General features: G+C 44.2%; 2 protein-coding genes across 6 annotated transcripts; both read right to left on the reverse strand.

Moving 5' to 3' along the window:
• On the reverse strand, positions 1 to 11,591 carry LOC148801048 (uncharacterized). Of its 4 annotated transcripts, none has more exons than XR_016083637.1 (3): positions 11,277 to 11,587; positions 10,811 to 10,923; positions 15 to 818 (listed from the first exon to the last, which is right to left on the reverse strand). XR_016083637.1 is itself a non-coding variant. In XM_088899998.1 (3 exons), the coding sequence occupies exons 2-3, from the start codon at positions 8,374 to 8,376 to the stop codon at positions 7,609 to 7,611; spliced, it is 681 nt and encodes a 226-aa protein (XP_088756124.1). In that variant the 5' UTR covers positions 8,377 to 8,646; positions 11,277 to 11,591; the 3' UTR covers positions 828 to 7,608. The 4 variants fall into 4 exon arrangements, 2 of the variants coding, with proteins under 2 accessions (XP_088756124.1, XP_088756125.1); XM_088899998.1 differs by lacking the exons at positions 15 to 818; positions 10,811 to 10,923 and adding exons at positions 828 to 8,160; positions 8,248 to 8,646 and having other exon boundaries at positions 11,277 to 11,591; XM_088899999.1 differs by lacking the exons at positions 15 to 818; positions 10,811 to 10,923; positions 11,277 to 11,587 and adding exons at positions 828 to 8,160; positions 8,248 to 8,646; positions 8,724 to 10,788.
• A 2,624-nt stretch (positions 11,592 to 14,215) lies between these two features.
• Positions 14,216 to 16,804, reverse strand: LOC104593060 (alpha-1,3-arabinosyltransferase XAT2-like). 2 transcript variants are annotated; one of them, XM_010252847.3, is made up of 3 exons: positions 16,443 to 16,804; positions 16,167 to 16,241; positions 14,216 to 15,484 (listed from the first exon to the last, which is right to left on the reverse strand). In XM_010252847.3, the coding sequence occupies exons 1-3, from the start codon at positions 16,660 to 16,662 to the stop codon at positions 14,319 to 14,321; spliced, it is 1,461 nt and encodes a 486-aa protein (XP_010251149.1). In that variant the 5' UTR covers positions 16,663 to 16,804; the 3' UTR covers positions 14,216 to 14,318. The 2 variants fall into 2 exon arrangements, with proteins under 2 accessions (XP_010251149.1, XP_010251068.1); XM_010252766.3 differs by having other exon boundaries at positions 14,216 to 15,490; positions 16,443 to 16,803.
• Positions 16,805 to 22,167: the final 5,363 nt, after the last annotated feature.

Genomic DNA, 22,167 nt, shown 5'->3' on the forward strand with positions numbered 1-22,167 from the left:
CCCAGTAATTTATCGTAATTTTTTCGGTGAAGTATTACGAGACTGTAGACTGTAAAAAATTTGAACTGGCTTAAACGATGGATGATTCAATCGAGCGGCGACCCCTGAAAACCCTCAAAAAGCTCAAGGAAATGCGGTCTCCCTCTCTCAAATCAAATGTAAAGAGAAGAAGAAGAAGAAGAAACAGTTTTTTTTTTTAATGCAATGAAACTAGTAGTATTTATTATCCGATTTAAAGAATCACTGCAAACAAATCAATCCTTTATACTGACATCCATTATAACAAATTCCATTTCTATACTATAAATAAAGAAACCCAAAACAAAGTCAATCAGACTTAAGACTATTTTTTCCCTCATCCTCGTAAATTTTCTGAAAGAAATGGAAAAACAGAAACATTTTCCTTTTCTTTTTTTTAATGGGTTCCACGGTTAATCATCTCCCTGTATTGATTCAACGACTCTGCCTCTGCAACCTCATCTCTTCATTGAATTTCTTTATAAACGCTTCCACCCGCCGGTTCAGCTCGTCTTGACTCAGCGATGGTACTTTCCGAAGCTTCCCCGAACCACCCGAGGACGGACTCAGCGACGTCTCCAGATTAGTACGGTCCCTGAACGTCTCTGCTTGCTTCACTTTCGCGGGGGTTGGCTCTTGCGTTCCCTGGCTCGGGTTGCTGTGGCGACCGTGTGTTTCCCACGTCTCCGACTTCTTCAGATGCCTCGTCAGTGGCATCGGCCGGCCGGACGTTATCATCTTCCACGTGTTCTCCAGCGTATCGTTTCGTTTCGGCTTCGCCACCCGTAACGCCCTTCCACCTAATCAGTAGTCACAGTAAACAATGCCATCGGAATGTTAATATTTTCCCAAATACATTTCTATGAACTTTACACATTTGTCTTGATCGAATGCCAGAACTATGTAATTGGAAATTCGAATCGATGAAGGAAGATTTGGCCCGACCTCGTAATCATTGAATACGTAGCAAAGGTAACAGCTCGATACAATAGTACGCCCAAGGCGCGAGCTCCGAAGGGAGGAACCAGTGGTCCAAACTCCCTACAAGGAAGCCCGAACTCCCCGTAAGGAGCCCGAGCTCTCCCTTAGACCCCGAGCCTTACCAACACAAAGGGCAACAACCCGAACTGACTTATCCCATGGTATGTGAAGTGGTTATAAAAGGCTCTCTACCCCCCAAGAACAAGGTATGTGAACTTTGTGCCATCTGCTTTCATCTTGCCTTTGAGGAAATACTAATTTGAGCTTCGGAGCATACTCATCGGGTTCTTCCTCGGAGATTATTCTCTTTCCCCCTCGTTTTCAGGCACCTTCTGCTCCAACCCGAGGCAAGATCTTTGACAACTAGGACCCGCCGGATTGCGCACCATCAATTGATGCCGTCTGTGGGAAAACGCTTCTAAAAGCCTTCCTCTAAAACTCTCACAACCTCTTTTTTCCAAAAAACCCCAACACTCATGGCTTCTTCCAGCAATGCCGGACGTGGCACGGAGATGAGCACCACCGGGGAACAACTTCAAGTCCCCGTGGTGTGCATCGGACAATTCACCATCCCCCTTCCAGTGGATGGGATCCCCAACTTGAATGCGCTACGAACAGTGGCGCCCGTAAACCTTCCCGCCATGAACGTCCACTTTCCTCTCCCTGTCGAAACAACATTTACTGAACCAACTGTTATCCCCCTGGCGACCAGCCAGAACCAGTTGGACGACCTGATGCAATGCATGCGGGCAATGCAAGCCCAAATGCAACAATTTCAGCAACATCAGCTCCAACAGCACCAAGTACTGCACCACATCTCTCAGTATCACTATCAGCAACAGTTCCCCCAACTGCCTCTGAACCAACCACTGCTTCCACCTCGGCACCCTGCTCCAAAGCCGGTTAAGCCCTCCCCTCAGGGTGGACGCCATCACCGAGGAGAAGCCTCCCAACTTCAGAACCCCCACAAGAGCCAGGCCGAGGGGAAAGAAAAATCACCCCCGCCTCGCAGCTCGCCAAGTCAATATATCGACACTCCAAGTCTGAGCTCCCGCTGACAGAGAATCGATTCAGTATCCTAGCGCCAGACTACCAACAGTCTGGGCCCATCGAGCTCGGCAACATAGAGGCCAGCAGCGCCAATACCAGGCCCACTCAGCAACGAAGACGCCAGCGAATTTGCTGAACTACCACCCGTGTCCTGTTCGAGCTCAGAGGTAAAGAAGAGACAAGCTCGGACGAGGTAAAAGCTGCCCCGATTCTCTCAGTTCCTTCCCCCTCTCATCGGAACTCCTTGCAGTCCCCATGCCCAGAGACTTCAAGCTCCCCCCTTTGGACAAGTATGATGGGTCCTTCGACCCCAACGACCACATCAATGCCTTCCAGTCCCAAAGGCACCTAGCTAGGGCCAATGAATCGTGCATGTGCGTGGCCTTCACCACCACCTTCAGGGGGTGGCCCGCACTTGATACAGCAACCTGGCCCCCAGGTCAATAAGAAGTTGGACCCAGTTCGTGCAAGTCTTCACCGCACACTTCATTACCAGCAAGCGGTGCCCCAGAACCGAGGAAAGCATTTTCGGAGTAGTCCAGAGGGAAGAAGAGTCCATCCGGGGCTACATCAAGCGGTTCAATGACACGTGCTTGCAGATACCGCGACTGGACCCCGCGGTGCAGCTCACGGCGGCCAAGAGAGGAGTAACACACAAGGAGTTCAAATGGCACATGGTAGCTAACCAGCCCGCGACCGTAGCCGAATTCCTCAAGCTCGCAGATAAGTTCATGAGAACAGAGGAAGAGATCAACCAAAGGACCGAAAGCGGGATCGAGAAAAGGAAGAGGGAAGGCGAACCCTCCAACCCAGTTGACAGAAGAAAAAACCCAGCCCGGGAGACGAAGCCGAGCTAGCCGTTCCGAGCTCCCTTAGCAGCTCGGACGAACTACACACCATTAAACACGAGGCGGACCGAGATCTTGATGACAATCAAAGACGCCCCATACGTAAAATGGCCACCTCGCCTAAAGGGGAACCCAAACGAGAGAAATAAAAACTTATACTGTAGTTTCCAAAGAGATCACGGTCATAGTACCGAACAGTGTAATAATCTCCGGGACGAGATAGAGGGACTCATCCGTCGCGGGTACTTGAGAAATTTTGTACAGCATAATAATAATAATAATAAGACAGGTCGGCAAGGGGAGCACGGAAGGGATGTCCCCGAATCCAGCAGCAGGCCAGCCGAACCGTCGCAAAGACAGCCTCCGGAAGAGAGGCCAGTTCGGGGAACCATCCACGTGATAGTGGGAGGTTCGGTGGTAGCAGGTTGTACTTCGGCAACGGCCCAGACGTCAGTTCGCGAAGCAGCCTGAGAAGAACAGAACCCTCCAAAGAGGTCGAAGACTGAAGACCGATCTTCTTCACGGAAGACGATGCGCGAGGGGTCCACTACCCCCACGATGACGCGCTTGTCATAAAACTAAGGATCAGCAACTTCAAGGTCAGGCGTGTACTTGTGGATTCGGGCAGCTCGGCAGACATCCTCTTCAAGTCGGCGTTTGACCAGCTTCAGTTGCAGAGAAGCGAGTTGAAACCCGCGAACACTCCTCTGGTGGGCTTCAGCGGAGAGGAAGTCAGGCCCCTCGGGAAAATAACAGTACCTGTGGAAGTCGGCACATGGCCTTGTGCGGTCAGACTCAACCACGATTTCCTGGTGGTCGCGACCCCCTCCCCATACAATGCCATAATAGGGCAGCCAATTACGCATGTCCTACGGGCAGTAGTCTCCACCTACTATTTGGAAATGAAGTTCCCTACAGACTTCGGTGTGGGGGTAGCGCGGGGCGACCAGCTTTAGTCCCGCAAGTGTTATGTTGCTGCCCTGAAGGGAAAAATCAAGGCGGTCGACGACCTCGAATTGGAGCGGCCTACGGAGCAGGGCGAGGAACGAGCTTCGCCCACAGAGGAAACGGTCGCAATCCCAACTTCGGCTACGGACCCGGCTTGAACGCTACAGATCGGTGCTTCCGTCAAGGAACCTCTACGAACTGAACTAGTGAGTTTCTTACTTCAAAATTTAGATATTTTTGCATGGTCCACGGCCGATATGCCCGGTATTGACCCCAGCCTTATAACTCACAAACTTAATACTGACCCTGTAGTCAGACCCATTAGACAGAAGAAACGCAACTTAGCCCTAGAGCGCTGGAGGGCGGTCGATGAGGAGGTCGAAAAGCTCCTCGCAGCAGACTTCATAAGGGAAGTTCATTACCCGAGCTGGGTAGCCAACCCAGTGCTGGTGAAAAAGGCAAACGGCAAGTGGCGCATGTGCGTCGACTACACCAACCTGAACCGAGCTTGCCCGAAAGACTGCTTCCCCTCCCCAGAATTGACCGCCTAGTGGACGCGACCTCGAGACATGAGTTGCTAAGATTCTTGGACGCCTACTCGGGCTACAACCAAATCAGGATGGACCAATCCGATGAGGAAAAAACCAGCTTCATAACCGAGTTCGGCCTATACTGCTACAAGGTCATGCCCTTCGGATTGAAGAATACTGGGGCGACCTTCCAAAGACTTGTGAATAAGCTGTTTCGGCCCTTAATTGGCACAAAAATAGAATGTTATGTAGACGACATGGTCGTCAAGACGCAGTTTTCGCAGGAATTAATACAAGACTTAGATTCCGTCTTCCAAATTCTGCGTCAATTTAGCATGAAACTGAACCCAAACAAGTGTGTCTTCGGCGTCACCTCGGGTAAGTTCCTAGGGTACATTGTCAACCGGCGCGGTATTGAGGCCAACCCGGACAAGATAAAGGTCATCCTAGATATGAGACCACCCCGAAAAGTAAAAGAGGTTCAGAGGCTAAACGGCCGCATAGCCGCTCTGAGCCGCTTCATGTCCAAATCGGCAGACCGTTGTCTGCCTTTCTTTAAAGCAATCAAAGGCAAAGGGTTCGAATGGACCTGAGACTGCCAGCTCGCGTTCGATGAGCTAAAAAACTACCTCGCTAGTGTGCCGATCTTAACCCGGCCTGAGGAGGGCGAGGTCTTGGAACTGTACCTCTCGGCAAGCGATGAGGTGGTCAGTTCGGTACTAATAAAAGAAGTAGATTGGGTCCAACGACCCATCTATTATGTTAGTAAAATTTTGCAGGGAGCAGAGACGAGATACCCGCAGATAGAAAAGCTAGCATACGCACTGGTAATTGCAGCTCGGAAACTCCGCCCATATTTCCAGGCTCACACTGTCATCGTCTTGACTGACAAACCTCTGAGGCAAGTCTTACTCAAGCCCGAGGTTTCCGGTCGGCTGACGAAGTGGGCCATCGAGCTCAACGAGTATGACCTCCAGTATAAGCCACGAACTGCTATTAAGGCCCAAGCCTTAGCAGATTTTATCGCCGAGTGCACGTTCAACCTCGAAGTCCCTAGGCCGGTTGAGCCCGAGATCCCTAGTTCGGGTGAACACGAAGCTCCCAAGCCAATAGAGTTTGAACCCCGTGAAGTACCAGCTAGTGTGGCATCTCTCCTGGTTAGGCCAAACGCGAATTGGGATGAGGAGCCCTGGATCCTTCACATAGATGGCTCCTCGAACTAGTAGGGCAGCGGGGCTGGAATAGTGCTGCGCGGCCTGGGTGGCACGAAATTGGAATACGCACTACTCTTTGAGTTCGCGACATCCAACAATGAGGCGGAGTATGAGGCACTGATAGCCGGACTGAACCTAGCGCATAAAGTAAGAGCAAAACACATAGTTATCTGCAACGATTCCCAGCTTGTGGTCAACTAGGTTACGGGCGAATAGGAAGCACGCGAGCTAACTATGATCGCCTACCTGGCAAAAGTAAAGGAGGCTCTGCTCAACTTCCAATCACACTTCATCAGCAAATCCCGAGGTTAGAGAACATTGAGGCTGACGCCCTGTCCCGGTTAGGCAGCATGAGTCACAATGCCATGAGAACTGTGTACATAGAGAACTTACCTCGGCCTAGCATTCTCGGTGGGGCAGAGGAGGTCGCTCCTGTCCTTGAAGCAGAGCCGACCTGGATCGACCCACTCGCAAGCTTCTTGATAGATGGAACCCTCCCTGCAGACCGCAATGCAGCCAGGAGGGTGCAACGCCAGGCAACCAAATACGTCATAATAGACGAACGTCAGTACTGACGATCCTACATGCTCCCCTACATGTGTTGCTTGCGACCTGCCGAAGCTGAGCTCGTACTCCGCGACACTCATGAAGGTCTGTGCGGCGGACACTTGGGAGGCAGGGCCCTCGCCCAAAAGGCACTTCGACAAGGGTACTACTGGCCAACGATGAAGGTAGAGGCCATCGAGCTCGTCAGAAAATGCGACAAGTGTCAGAAGCATGCCAATATCCACCATCAGCCTGCCGCCGACCTCAAGTACCTCACCGGTCCATGGCCCTTTGCGCAATGGGGCATCGACCTCCTGGGGCCATTCCCGCCAGCAACAGGTGGGAGGAAGTTCCTAGTGGTGGCGGTAGATTACTTCACAAAGTGGATAGAAGCTGAACCTCTAGCAGCAATTACAGCCCGAAACATACAAAACTTCTTTTGGAAGAACATAGTATGTCGCTTCAGGTTACCTCGGGTACTGATCTCCGGCAACGGCAAGCAGTTCGAGGATATCAAGTTCCAGGAATGGTGCCAATATATGGGAATTCGACAAAACTTCACATCGGTCGTACACCCGTAGACAAACGGTCAGACAAAAGTAATGAACAGAGCTATCCTCCGCGGACTGAAAGCGCGACTAGACCGAGCAAAAGGGTTGTGGGCGGACGAGCTACCAAGTGTTCTATGGGCTCACCGAACTACGAAGAAAACCGCCACGGGAGAGACCCCCTTTAACCTCACCTACGGCATTGAAGCGGTAATCCTGGCGGAGATCGAAATACCTACACTGCGATTAGAAGCATATGACGATCAGACAAACAGAGACGAGTTACATACCAACCTCGACCTACTGGACGAGGTAAGAAACCTCGCATATATCCGGACAGCAGCTTACCAGCAAAGAGTAGCTCGGTACTACAATGCCAGAGTAAAGAAGCGGAACTTCCGCGTCGGCGACCCGGTTCTCCGTAAGATCATGGCACCCAAACCCGGCATGGGCAAACTTGGACCAAATTGGGAAGGGCCCTACAGAGTAAAAAGAGCGCTCGGGGGGGCATACGAGCTCAAAACCTTAGAGGGCAAACAAGTACCCCGAGCGTGGAACGTCGTTAACTTAAGGCGATACTACCTATAGTCCACCAAGCGAAGTGAACAAAGTCGCTACCAGAGCCTAAGGGCTAGGATGCCGAGCTAACAAAGAATCTCGGCATAGGCAAGCAAAGGCAAAAAGTGCCAACCAAAGGCTCAGGCAAAGTGCTGACAACAAACTAATAGGGGTATCGGCATCTCAGAGGCTAAGTAAACAGGCCGCGCGAGTGCAGTAACCCGGGCAAAAAATAGATTGGGCATATGGTCAGTTCGACAAATACGGTCAGTTTGGGAGAAAGAGCAACCAACACTTAACCAAAAGAAAGTCATTCCATTTCAAAATAAGGGAGTGTACATTTCCAAAAAAAAAATACATATCGAGCTCACAGGCCCGGAGGCACTTCGTCATCATCAGAAGCCACTTCAACAACACCCGAAGGACCTACCTCATCCTCAGAGTCCGGTTCACCGTTTGCAGCGTTAGCCATCTCCTGAGTAATGCGCAAAGTGGTTATAGCGCTAATATCGAGCTCGGGGTACGTATTCCGGATCATCCACCGGCTTAATTTAAAGCCCCTTCTGTACGAGCCCACCATCAGGTCGTCAAAGTGCGACAAGGCGATGTATTCATCAATGGCCTTCTTCTTGGCATCCTCGATGCCTTGAGAAAAGATCAGTGTCCTCTCCCTAATGTCCTCTTGAAGGTATTCAACCTGATGCTGCAAATCCAGCCTCAGGTCTGCCATATGCTTCACCACAACTCCCATGGCCTCGGTATCTCTCCGAGACCTCGCCAACCTAGCCTGAGCAGCGCGAGAAGCCGCCTCAACAGCTCGAGAAGCCGCTTCGACAGCACGGGAAGCCTCTTCGGCAGCTCGCGCCTGCCTCGAGCTCCTTTCCACTTGGGCCGCCAAGGCATGGATGGAAGAATTCACCTACCAAAAAGAAAAATAACAAATGATCAGAAGAACAATAGCAAGAAAGATAAAAGCAAAGAGCCCGACAAAAAATTGCTGACTTACCACCATGGCATGAGTGGCAGCACGACAAGCTACCTGGTTCAAAGGAAGCTCGGTCCATGCCGCAACCTCCTCAGGATAAATGGCCTCTCTACTCTTCTGAAGAGCGTGGTTCGGCAACAACACGCTCATGAACTCGTCGTGGGCTCCCGAGCTTGAAGGCCCAGTTCACGTATAAGCAGACTCAAAGTAAGCAGGAGCCCCCATGTAAGTAGCCTCGGCATAAGGGGCCCCTGCCGCTTCCTGTACTAGAGGGGCCATCTCGGGCTCCCTGGACGGATCCACTGACGGGTAGTCCGATGCCTCGGGGCAGCTCGGCACGAGTTCGTTTGGCGACTCACTTCCTCCTCTTCATGGCGTGAAATAGGTTCCCACCACAAGTCTTCTTTGAGTCCATCACACCTGCAAAAAGAGCTCGACATCAGGAAAATGAAAGAACAGAACAAAACAAAAGGCAAGCCTCTGAGTAAGGAACCTACCCGAACTCAGACCGGCCTCGACGAGCTTGGCCTCCGTCAGATAATGGTGGCATTTTAGCCCAAGCCGTGCCCATTCCCGAAGGCCCTTCGCCGTCTCCCTATCAAGCGTAACACCGGCATCAGGGGCACTCATCCCCCACCCGGTTTGGAACGGTCACCCCAATGCACTTCGCACCCCGAAGTAGTCTCGTTTCCACGCCAAGACCTTGTTGGGAAGATCGTGTAAGAGCTTAAACCCCGGGCGAGGAGACAGGTAATACACCCGCCTACGCCCGGGAAGGGAACCCGCTTGCTTCTTAAGCATCAAAATGGAAGAAAAAATCTCCAAGTCTAAGGGCAAGATCTGTTCACAAAATAGGGAGATTATCCCCACCAAGTTGCGAATAGAATTCGGGTGAAACTGGCCGACAGTAACGCCGAAGTGGTTCATGACCTCGACAATAAGGGGGTGGAAAGGCAGGCGCAACCCAGTAGCGAGCTGCTCCCGGAATATCACGATCTCATCAGGACCGTGTTCCCAAGGGAAACTACCCGAGGGTATAAAATAGGTGTACTCCCTAGGCAAGTAAAACTGGGTAATAAAGGAGTGAAGCCCCTCAGACGTCATGGTCGAGGGCCCAAACTTGTCTAACGTCCGACCTCGACGGGAGGAGGACGCCAAGCTACCCGAGGCGATTCGGCCTATGGGTTCGAACTCTTCCTCGAGCTCTACCTCAGGTTCACTAGGGCTGTTGGGGGATGCAGCTCGGTTCATAGAACCTGCATCTGACCCACTCAAAGAACTGTCTGAGCTATCCGAGCTAGACATCGGGAGGAGAAGGATCAAGAAGAAAGTAGACTCACCCGGAAAGAAGGCAAACAGACTATAGAAACTTGGACGCGAGCTAAAGATTTGGGCGCGAGCTGAAACTTGGACGCGAGCTCAAGAAGCAAAACGCAGGAGTGACAAAGCGACTGGGGTCCCCCACTATTTATACCCACAGTAACCAAAAATCAACGGTTATGATCAAAGCAAATCCAACGGCCCGCAGTCACGCTGAACGCACGTTTCCTGAGACCGAGACATGACTGGTCGCACGTCTCCTGAGACCGAGACGTGATTGGCCGCACGTCTTTTGAAACTGAAAGAGCACCAGCACACGTCGCCTCGCATTAAAGGCAGCAACGGCGCATTTTTTCAAATTTGAAAAGATGCCCGTTGTCACGTCTCCCAGCGGCGCACTTTTTAAATTTTGAAATAAGCACGCACTGTCACGTCTGTTAGCATTTATAGACGGATTGGCCCGTTTTCCCGACTTTTTGGCATTTGAGAAACCCGGAAGAATCCTGACGAACGCGCACTTCGTGCTATCAATCAACCAATTCGAAGTACGGGACAAATCCACCCGCCACCTCGCGAACTCCCCGCGCCAGGGCAAGTCCCTTTGCGCGAGGAGTGGGGGGCAATTGATGAAGGAAGATTTGGCCCGACCTCGTAATCACTCAACACGTGGCAAAGGCAACAACTCGGCACAACAGCACGCCCAAGGCGCGAGCTCCGAAGGGAGGAACCAGCGGTCCGAACTCCTTACAAGGAAGCCCGAACTCCCCGTAAGGAGCCCGAGCTCTCCCTTAGACCCCGAGCCTTACCAACACAAAGGGCAACAACCCGAACTGGCCTGTCCCATGGCAGTTCGGGCCACAACCTCTATCCGAACTCAGGACTTCACCTCGCACACCACTCCAGCACTTCACCCCCAGGACGCCGAACTGAATAACCGCACCGTACCTGACACCGAAGGAGTCCGTATCCAGGGGCAGCACACCTGACTAACTTGGGATTTGACGCTTGACAGCCGCACTTCAACGGCCACCTGCCACCACCATCTCCAGTTACAGAGACGGCTCCGACAAAGAGAGCAGTGGTGGTTCTGCCCCAGCAGAGGTGATGACACCCGAACTGGCAAAAGCGCAGAGGTAATCATACCCGACCTGACAGAATCTTAGGAATGAGTGCGCAAAGTAGTTATAAAAGGCTCTCTACCCCCCAAGTCTGGTTTCATCTTGCCTTTGAGGAAATACTAACTTGAGCTTCGGAGCATACTCACCGGGTTCTTCCCCGGAGATTACTCTCTTTCCCCTCATTTCAGGCACCTTCTGCTCCAGCCCGAGGCAAGATCTTTGACAGCTAGGACCCGCCGGATTGCGCACCATCAGGAATCTTTATATTTCTCCATAGATTTTAGCGGCAAATAAACGCAGTTTTTTTCTCATCACATATAATGTCCATAAATTATGAAAAACGAAAAGAAATTAAAAACAAAGTAGCAAAAACTGAAATAGAAAAGAAACCAGAAGCATTCCCGCCGGGCGGCCAGCCGGATTCATGGCAATACGACGGGAAAATCTCCTTCCACCGCCGAGGAAATTGATGCAAATTATAAACAAAGAAAATGGGCTTCTGATAACGTGCACCAAGAAGGCCGGTACATGTTACCTTCTCGCTAAAAATCTCATCTTTATAATATATTGACAATGAGTCCAGAGAGAGAAAGAGTGAGAGTGTAGTAATACCTTCAGGGCTAGCTCTGACGATTTTCCGACCAAACCTTACAGAAACCAGTGGTTTCTCGGTTGGGAAGGAATATTCCGTTGGAACCTCCGTCGAATTCCTCCGCTGCGGAGTCCAAGTCGATCTAGAGATACAAAATCATCCTCGTCATACTCCTCCGGAGCTCTCGTTAGAGGAGTTTCAATTTCCGGATGATCGCCGGTTGTCGTTGTAGGTCACCGGTAACGGAAAAGGAGAAGAGAACTCGGGTGAAGAGAGAAGAACGAGGGGTCAAGGGACCGGCTGCTCAAGCACGCGGGAGGTTTTGAGATTTGAAATCGGTTTTGCGATAAGCTAACTGCGTGCGAAGGGACAGATGGCGGACGTTCGACATGTGGGGCATTTGTGGGGCGAGAACCTGTGGGGCGCAGATTTGAACTCCTTAGAAGGGGTGGACTGGATGCAAACGTATTTTTTTTTTGCACGAAGTGATTGCTCTCAAACTCGAAACCCGGTTCTCATGCTGTTATGTGATTTTAACATTAAACCAAGTTATGGATTCTATTATAAGCATTGATGAACAATTTGTCAAAAAAGATTTTCCTAAAGTTTTATTTATTTTTAATTCATTTTGAATTTTGGCTTTGAAATGGATGAAATTTCCAAAAATTATGCTTTAGCCCAAATCCAGTATAAGGGTCATTTACTTGGACACCCCTATAATTTCACATATTACTGAAACCTATTATCTAATTTACATACTACTAAATCACCCCTATAATTTACAAGCGCTATACTAAATTGACCTTCCCTCAAGAACAGTTTGTATTTTCATCTGGGAATGATCACGTGACCTCTTAAAAATAGAAGAAACGCAAAAAGACATGAGGTCCGGGGTTTTTAATTTCAATAATAACCCTATCAGGTTTATCCAAACCAAGTTATAATGTGGGGGGGGGGGGGGTTTGGTTTTAAAAAGGATGATATAAGAACTGGTCATGCGACCATTTTAAAAAGTCATACGACCATCAATAAGTAAATTAGAGGATTGGTTTTAATAAGTAAGTGAAATTATAGTGAGTATCTAAGGCGGTGTTTGAGAGAGGTGTTTTTTCAGAAAACAGTGCTGCATAAGCATAGCTTTTTCTCAGGTTTTTTATTTGATACTATTGCTGTTGCTGTTATATGCATTTTTTCAATGCCATGTCAACATGCTGAAACGATATTTTCTCAGATCACACCTCTCCCGATTTTTAAGGCGTGTATGACAAAACATTTTTCTAAGAAACGGCTAAACAAACAGCAGAAGCTTTTCCAGAAAACAAATTTCTGATGTAGTCCTGATGTAACGCCATTTTCAAAAAAACGACATTGGTGCCAAATACCTGACAAGTGAATAACCCTTTAATGGGCTTCTTTGGTATTATCAAAGAGAAAATTGACAACAACATGATCGCGGGTGTGAAAAGGTACCTAACATAGTGATTTTTCTTAGTCGTCTCCTGCATAATATCATTAGTTGTTAAGAACATGCAAGTTACAATCGAAGTCGCCTTGTTTAGCACAACCTTGAGGTGACCTCTCCTCAGCTCTATGTGTGACACACACCTAGAGGATTGATATTTGATACCCACCATCTAATCTAACAGGTCATAATTGAAACAACTAGTGAAGGCACTAACGAGATTAATTAATTAACTGTCATCCAGCTAATTTTAAATTGTTTCTAAGCTCTAATACTATCTTTTCCACCACTTTTTTTTTTTTTTAATTAGTGTGATCATATTATCATGTTGATGACATTTTTTTGTGAAGTATTATTTAAAGTGGTATCCTGTGAGTTGTGGGCCTATATGGACACTAGCTTAGTGGGTATACCTCATGGCTCCTAATGCAAAGAGGACCCCCATGGAAAGCTACCCTTTAAAATAGGGGATATCTTATAGTCGATTCATACCCACTACAATTGACTTTGGAACTTTTCCACAGCCCTAAATAGTAAATATACACCATGCGAGAGAGAAAGAGATGTGGGGTTGGAAGGTTCATCTATTAATATATGCTCGATATGCAAACATTGCATATTGTGAGTTTACATCTGCGCCCCACAACGTCCCACAGTACATTTCTGCCATGTTTTAGGAATATCTCTCGATGATAGTATCAGAACCTATGATGTCATCATCGGGAGACGTTTCCAATACATGGCAGGGCTGTATTGTGAGACGAGTCTGGATCTCTTCCCCATGAGAATTCTGCCCACATTTATCACAGCCACACATGGAGAATATCTCATCCTCTGCATAGTATTATACAGGGGGAGATGTTCCCAATTCACTGGGGGATAGTGTATTGTGGGTGGGCGTGGGCAGAATTCTCATGAACAGGAGATCTGGAGTCCTGTGGGACATTATGGGGCACAGATCTGAACTCAGCATATTGTGTGATTCAAAAGGGGCAATACTCTTAGAGTTTTTTTTTTTAATTTTAATTTTCAAGAATCCCGCCAGGACATCTTTAGGAAGGGTATTAACCTTCAAAGTAGTTACATGTCCCAACTCCTAGTATTTAGAGTCCGGATTTGGTCCCAATATAGGGTCCCAACAACCAGTTCCAACGGCTATTGCAGCTGTACATTGGGAATATCTCACCATAAAGGACGAGGGAGATGCTTCCCATGCAGTTTGCAATGGCTGTTGGGACCGGTTGTTGGGACTGGATCCGAATATGTTGTGATACTTTGAATCTTGGTTGGGTCCTAGGCTCTAGAGGAAACAAATTTCATTTCATTCTCAAATGAGAGGAAATTAACCAACCTATATATGCACATCAATCACTTGGATAAAGAAAAATCAAATTAATCATGCAATGCATCAATATTTATATAACTTCATTCCTATTTAATTTGTTAAAGAATTCATGTATAGGCTAAAGCTAAGCTATCCAAGATACCCAATAATTATGAAAGACAAACAGATGCCAACAATGAGATGTATATATATGTGGATATATATAGATTTACACCAAAGTAGACTTTGAGTGTGTTCCATAAAACTCCACCAGCTCTACTGATCATAGAGAAGCTCAAGGGCTTTTAGTAATGTGGGTTTAAACCTGCTTACATCAAGCTTGACATTTTGGTTATCCAAGTATAAAGCCCTAAGTAAGGGCCAATTATTCCTATGAACTGAAAAGGGGTCTCTAAAGACTGCATGATCAGGTGGGTACTGTTCTATTAGAGAGCTCTCCTCTTCCTTAATCTTATATTCCAAGTACCTTAGTTTCATATCTAAGGCAGGCTTTCCAAAGTCAGTTTTAGCCAACCAGTCTAAACCAAAAGGAACAATTTGGATTATTATTGCATTAGTAGGAAGAAAAACCATGTTAGTGAGCCCAGCACCATGAACCCCCATCAACACATCACAAGAGTTCACCATCTCTGCAAATTGAGACAGACTTGATGTTGCCTCTGCTACAATTACTTCATATCCCAGGCTTGTAGACATATTGGCTATTTCTCCTATATTTGCAAATGATCGAGTTCTCTTCCTTGATATGATAAGAAGCCTAGGCTGCTTATCTTTAATCCTGCTCACTATTGCTCTCTTCAAGGAGTAGGAGCTCCTTAAGAACTGTGTGAAGTCCATCATGGAGTACCCATCTGGAGATTTTGATGGATCAATGCTGAACTCCTTGTGACACTTGAGACCCACAACCAGATATGGGAAGCAATGGATTTGATGGTCGTCTTTATCCATATTGATGATCTCATATCTAGAGAGCTGGTTCAGTATTACTTGGTACTTGTTCACCCAGGAGGATCTATAATCTGTTACGAGAAACTGAACTTCTCCATGAAACTGGTGGGAAGTTATAAAAAGAGGAATCAGTGTGTCGGTGAACTCATGGAAGTTATTGCCCGTGTATCCTGCTGTGGAGAAAACTATGGCCGGAACTCTGTGATTTAGAGTGCACCGAGGAGCTTCTTCATGGCCGACAAGCGATCTCACCGACAATTTGGTAACGTTTCTCATGGCAACTTCGTCTGTCTTCCTCGCATAAGGTTGGATAGTCCACGATTCATTTCTCCCCACAATACCCATTTGGGATGAAACAGAGAAGATGGTGGAGGAATTCCCAAGGATTCTAACATCTCCGGCGACCTCACAGAAATCCGATCTGGGTTCCGACACATTGCACATTATCTTAGTGTCTTCTATCCTCTCTTTCTCTGCAACTTCACAATGGAGAAGAGAAATCATGGCTCACGTAATGTACAGTTTAAAACTCCAATTTCACCAGAATAGAAGGCACAACAGAATAATATCAACCTTAGTTTAACCCACCTAACTCAATGAGTCAGCTCAATTGGGGTTTGGTTCTTTAATTTTTGGTCATTTATTTTTTATTTTATACACCCCTATAATTTTACGTAATTACCTATAATTTGCCGCATTACTAAAACACCACCTAATTAATTGACCTTTTTAGTTTGTATATATTTTCGTATGGGAATTAATGATCGTGTGACCTTTTAAAACGAGTAGAAAATGTGAGAGGCTATGGGCCCAGGTTTTTTTATTTCGAAAATACCCTTGGCAACTGCTTTATTTTATTAATGATTTTCCATAAGAATTGTTCATATTTTCATTTGGGAATGGTCAAATGGCATGGACCCCAGTTTTTTCTTTTTTTTTTTTGAAAATACTGCCAGAAGTTCTCACATTAAGAAACAAAACCCAGGGCAAAATCAGCATTTCCTAATCCCACCTAAGAAAAACAGTGACAAGCAAAAGTTTTGTCTTGTGAATGATGTCAGCTCACAGGGAACTGGGTCGACTCAGTTGAGTTAATATTCATGCTTAATTATTATTTGCATGGGTGTTAAAAAATTATTACAACCGTTTCCATACCTCTTGGCTGAAACCTGCTCATATCCACAACTGAGAGAACATTTAGACCATCATCCATTGACAGGCGCAATTTAACTGCAGTTGTAGAAGAAATGAAAGTAAGAAAAGCTTTGCGATGCTATCACAAACAGCAATTAATAACCAGTTGATATATACGCTGTGTCCTTCAAATTGGGTTCGTACAACTCAAAAGCTTGGATTTAAATGGGTTTGTATTCGATCGATTATATTTCCATGCGTATATATAATGAGCAAAAACAGAAAATTAGAACTTACAAATTGGTAGAGGACCTATACAAGACTTAAAAACAGTGCAGAGGCTGAAAGCAATGATCAAACATCCAGCCAACGCCCCATATCCCAACTTCTTCTGTTCATACCGGCTGAAGCTTTTAGCAAATATGGCGTTGTATGTCACCTTCTCTACCACCCCAGTAAGTACTCCTGGGTTCTGCTGGAGCGCCAGCTTGTCGAGAAATGCTTTCTCTTTGGACATGGAGAGAGAGAGAGAGAGAGAGTTTACCTTCTTTTCAAGACTCAAGAGCCAAATGTTAAGCTTTAATTAAGTATCTCTATGATATGTACTGTAACTTGGGCTGAGCTGCCTTTGGAGAAGGTGAAGTGTAGTTCAATATTATTGAATGCTCTCCCCATTAATTGCTTAAATTTGTTTGTTTTGTATGTAGTTTGATAAAATAGGTTGAAAATGATTGATGATTGACCACTAATCCAGCCATCTATTTGTTTCTTCATTTCTGTTTTTTCTTTTACTATTAGTGATATTTCTTGTAATCGGGTATGATATCCTCTCAGAGCTTGAAAGGGATCGGCCAACTAGATACAAAGGAGAATTTGAAATTATTGCTTCAGTAATTATCATATTATAATACCTTTAGGTAACGAAACATACATGATAGTGGACTGTTGGGGACAAGACACTTGAAAAGAGCTACGTCTGTTCTTAACTCAATCAGCAAATAACGCCATTTTTTTCTGTGGTAATTCTTCTACTCCAAATCTGGCTTAAAAATTAGCCAGATCATGATATGGGTGTTGGGTTTTCGATTTCGGGTTCTCAAATCTCAACCCCTCCAAGAGAACCGGCATGTAATATCAACATATAAAGCTGTCAATCGGTTGGGTTTACCCATTCGAACCAAACCGATCAAATCAATTATGTCACTTCTGGTTTTGTGGTTTGTGTCCAAATTAATAATTGGATCGGAATTTAACTCCTGTTTTTTTTTTTTTTTTAATTTTTGTTATGCTTCATCAATGTCTAAAAGAGTGAATTCATGGACAGTATATAATAAAAGCATTTGTTTTATCAACATATAAAAAGTTTATTATTTTACGTCATTTTTATTAAAATTATATTATAATAAAATGAAGTTCTAAATTGTTATTATCAAGGGTAATCATAAATGTCAAATATGTAATCTGGATCAGACGCGATTGTCCTGATTGGTAATTGGTTCAATTGTGATTCTGTCTTATAAATTAAAACCGATTAATAATCGGTTCAGGACTGGTCCACCCTGTCCCAACCCATTGAAAGCTCTACCTACAGAGCTACCTTGAGCCGGATATATCAATGATAGGATGCCGATCATAACCTCATTTCTTAGTGGACTATCCACACAGTTGAGTTGTGGTCTCCAAACAAGTTGTTGGTCGACCTTGACATCCTAACAATAGTCACGCCCTCTCCTTCAGCTTTTCTGCTTTTGTGTGGTGGGTTGAATTATGGAAGAAGACAATTTTCTCTTTGAATATTCTCTTCTTACTTTGTTAGGGCCTTAGTTTATGCTTTTAAATAACGTAGTGGTTCTAATTGTTAATGGAGGTTTCATCAATACTCAGATTCCCTATTTTTTCTAATGAGATTTGACATCATTTTATTGATTGATGCTCTCTTTCATGGAATTAATAAATCCAAATGATGGAAGCATCTCACCAAAACCTTTGACCTTATTTGGCAAAATTATAGACCCTCCAACTACAAAACATCATTAATGCATTGAAACCCTGCTTTCTTAATTACATATCTTGCCGATTGCCATGAGAATAAAGTTAAGTAAGCAGTCATGTAAATTACTAACTGGCCTAGAGAGGTTCATGCAGACCAATGAGAGCTTGACGTAAATGTCTATTTGATCAAATGATTAGTCATTGTTTGAGAGTTTGGACAATTTCTGATCCTCCTTTTAGGCTATTTTTGTTTGCATTCAATTTCATTCGTACCGGTACAAATGTATGGAAGTGCAAATGGGTTCATTTTCATTTTGGGTTTTATTTTATATTTTTTTGCCCGGCTATATTTTACTTTATTTTCACTCCAAACAAACAAAACAAAGTAAACATAATTATCATGATGTAAGACTTATCTCAACCATGTGGGTCAGTTATATGAGTTCTGTTTCATTATACTATTATATTTAGTGCCTTATCTATTGTTAAATTATGAACGTTTAAATCATTTTTTACTACTTCAACCCATGTATTTTTTTTGAGAAAATTCTTCATCAATACTTGTACTTTGGCTCGAGTGAAAATTTGGTCCCCAAACTTTAAAATGTGATAATTCAGTATCCGAACTTTCAAAATGTGACAATCCAATACCTTCTGTTAATCAGTTCGTTAATCGGCCGTTAAGTGACATTTGAAAAATAGAAAATGCCCTAAGAATGTCATCTAATTCTCTTTATCAACTATCCAAACATTGACAATAAAATGAGCAGTCCCAAATTCTAGATTTTCTAAACAATCACCAACTTTTTTAAATAGAAGAGGTTAGGATTTGGGACTTCCGTTTTTTGTCAACGTTTGGATGGTTGATAAAGAGATTAGATGGCATTCGAAGGGCATTTTTGACTTTTCAAATGTCACTTAACGGCTGATTAACGACAGGTACTGGATTGTCACATTTGGAATGTTCGAGTACTAGATTGTCACATTTTGAAAGTTCAAATACTGGATTGTCGCATTTTAAAGTTCAGGGACCAAATTGCCACTCGAGCCAAAGTATAGGGTATTGATCGGGAATTTTCCCTTTTTTTTTGCCCCTACCCTTTATGCAAAATACAAAGTAAGACCTATAACAATAAAACAAAGTTTGGATTTTTTTTTTTTTTGTGTTTTTACTGTTCCATAGTTTTCAAGGAAAAAGCATTTATACTACTTCACCTTAATGAGGCTTTGATTTAATTAAGAGGGGAAGAAAATTATTTCACTGAATTCTTCCAAAGTTCCAACTATATTTCCACCCTTCTAACCACAAAACTATTGTTTTTAACCCTTTTTTACATTGAAAGAAAATGAATTTCCATACTTTTGAACCATGAAATTGCATTGCAAACAAATGAAGCCTTAAGAGCCTTTCCAGCCACAACCCTTTAAATCACAGGCGAAAAACCCAAGCAATAAGTGAGTTGATGCATTGTACATGGAGAGAAGGAATTTGGAGCGTTTTTTTAATTGCAATTGTTTTAGGTTCCTTTTGTGTGAGATAGGGTTCAATGCTTACAAGACTGTGCTCACACTATTCGTACAGCCTTTTACTGTACATTGGGAATATCTCCATATTTGTATGCTTTTTTTCATGGAGAGATATTCCCAATACAAGGCTGAGGGACTGTGTGAGCACGATCTTGTGAGCACTGAAGCTGATTTCCTTTTGTATGTTTTTACTATTCCAATTTTTAAGAAAAAAGCATTTATTTTACCTTATGCTGTGTTTGGAAATGATGCAAATAAGTGCGGATGCAAATATGTAGAGTGTAAAATGGTTCATATAAATTCCAAAGTTGGGTTAGTTTTGCACTGACAAATTTACCTTCTTACCAAACAAACTTTTAGCTGTAATGGATGCAAATACAAATTCCAATAAAACATATGCTTTTTTTTTATCAAAAGCCCATTTGAATGCAAATTTACTTCTTTTTTATTGATGTACTTTTACATTTTATTATCAATGTAAATATGCATTGGAAAATGTGTTTTCTGTCATTTGTCAATGCATAAATGTAATGTTGCCAAACACAAGGAAAAGTGAACCAGAGTGTAAATTTACCCTGAATCGGGATTTACACTCCATTTGCATCATTTCTAAACACAGCCTTATGTACAATAAATGAGGCTTTGATTTAATTAAGAGGGGTAGAAAATTATTTCACTGAATACTTCCAACTATATTTCCACCCTCCTAACCACAAAACTATTGTTTTTAACCCTTTTTACATTGAAAGCAAACACACATATGTCATTAGGCTTGTGGAGAACGATATAGTGGATTTGTCATTGCCCTTAACTAGTAAAACCAATAATGCTCCCAAGGTGAGAAAGGAAAAGAGAAAATTAGTAAAGAGTGTAATTTTGTTTTGAGGATTACTTTATTTTGCTTCAGGTCTTATATTATCTTATTTGTACTGCAATCAAACAAAATAAGATAAAATTTGAAACAAAAATAAATCAAAATTCACACTCAAATCATATGCACTACGGCACTACCATAGTTTGCATCAGTGCAAATAAATTTACACTGCAACTAAACGCAACTTAAAGGAATATAACATCAAGTCAATTGCGGGAGAAAAAGTGCTGAAATCCAGAAGTTCAGTGGGTCTTCATCACAAAGAAAAGGGGGCAAAATGTCACTACCCCATAAATCACGAAAAACAACATTAGCTAGTGATGCATAAAGATTAGGCTATGTTTGGTTTGAAGGAAAAGGTAGGGAAAGGAAGGAAAGGTAGGAAAACCTTTACAAGCGTATAGGTTTCCCTGTCTTTCCCTTCCTTTCTCTACCTTTTCCTTCAAACCAAACATAGCCTTAATTTAAAGAATGGAATGGACCTTTTTTGGGGGATGGTCGCCCTGAATAACCATGTAAGCAGCTTTTTGTGTTTATTGCTTGTTTGTTGGCTTCGCAGCGGTCTTATTTGCTTTTTAAAGATTTGAGTGATGAACATGCAGGGCTCACAAAGTTTACTCGTGCAACTCCCACTCTCTGTGTCATCAAACCCCCTTTTCTTCCCCTGTTTTTCTTTTCAAATGTTACAGTGATGTTGCAGAAAACTTAGATAAAAATTGATGACTTTTGGTTCAAGCCCTGAAGCATGAAGTCAGATGGGTAATAGAGGACCAAGACCAACCATTAAATGGGTCCTACTTCATAGATTATATAGACCCACAGATTAACAATTAAATGTGGTTATTTTGACAGTGGAGAATAATTTATTACAATCTCTAAAACTTAAATGCTAATCAGATGGCCAAAAACAATCAAACTATGCTGATTTAGGCACATATCCAATCTCCTAAATAGGGCCCATTAAATGGTTGTTGTTGTTCTTCTTCTTTTTCTTCTTTCCTGCAATTAAATGATTGTTCTTGATGATTCTATTATATTGCTCAATATCTTAGCTTGTAGATCCAGCTAAAAGCCTAAAACCTTCGCATTTAAGTTTGGACCTTTTGCAATGTTATTATTTTTTGGGGGGTATGCCGCTATGGCAGAGTGATTAGTCGGTGTTCTGACCTGACAAAACTGCAACAAAAATTAATGGTGCAACCCAAGGGCCTGGGTCCAGTCTCAAAGGGTATATATAACTCGGGTGGGCTTGGATTGAACATTATTTTAAATTTGAAGGGGTTAAGTACCGAGGGATCCCAGTCTCAAAGCACGATATGAAAAGTTGCAGAAGTTGGGCCTTTGGGGTAAGCAGTTCCATTTCCACATTAGAGTTTTTTTTTTTGGGTACGCATTTCTACATTGAGTTGGAAAATCCAGTTTGATGGGGTCTCTCTCTCTCTCTCTCTGTGCCGCTATTTTGCAATAACCCTATTTAGAAAGCTTGTAATATTTTTGAAACAATAGCATTTTAGTGTAAATGCATTACAAACCTTATCAGGGTGTTTTTAACTTTTAAGTCATCTAGCATATCTATACAACAAATACGTCCACTCATCAAAGATGCGCAATAGGGTTGTTTTCTCAAGT

The sequence above is a fragment of the Nelumbo nucifera genome, chromosome 3, assembly GCF_055504915.1.
Source record: "Nelumbo nucifera cultivar China Antique chromosome 3, China Antique-T2T, whole genome shotgun sequence".
NCBI classification, from domain to species: Eukaryota; Viridiplantae; Streptophyta; class Magnoliopsida; order Proteales; family Nelumbonaceae; genus Nelumbo; species Nelumbo nucifera.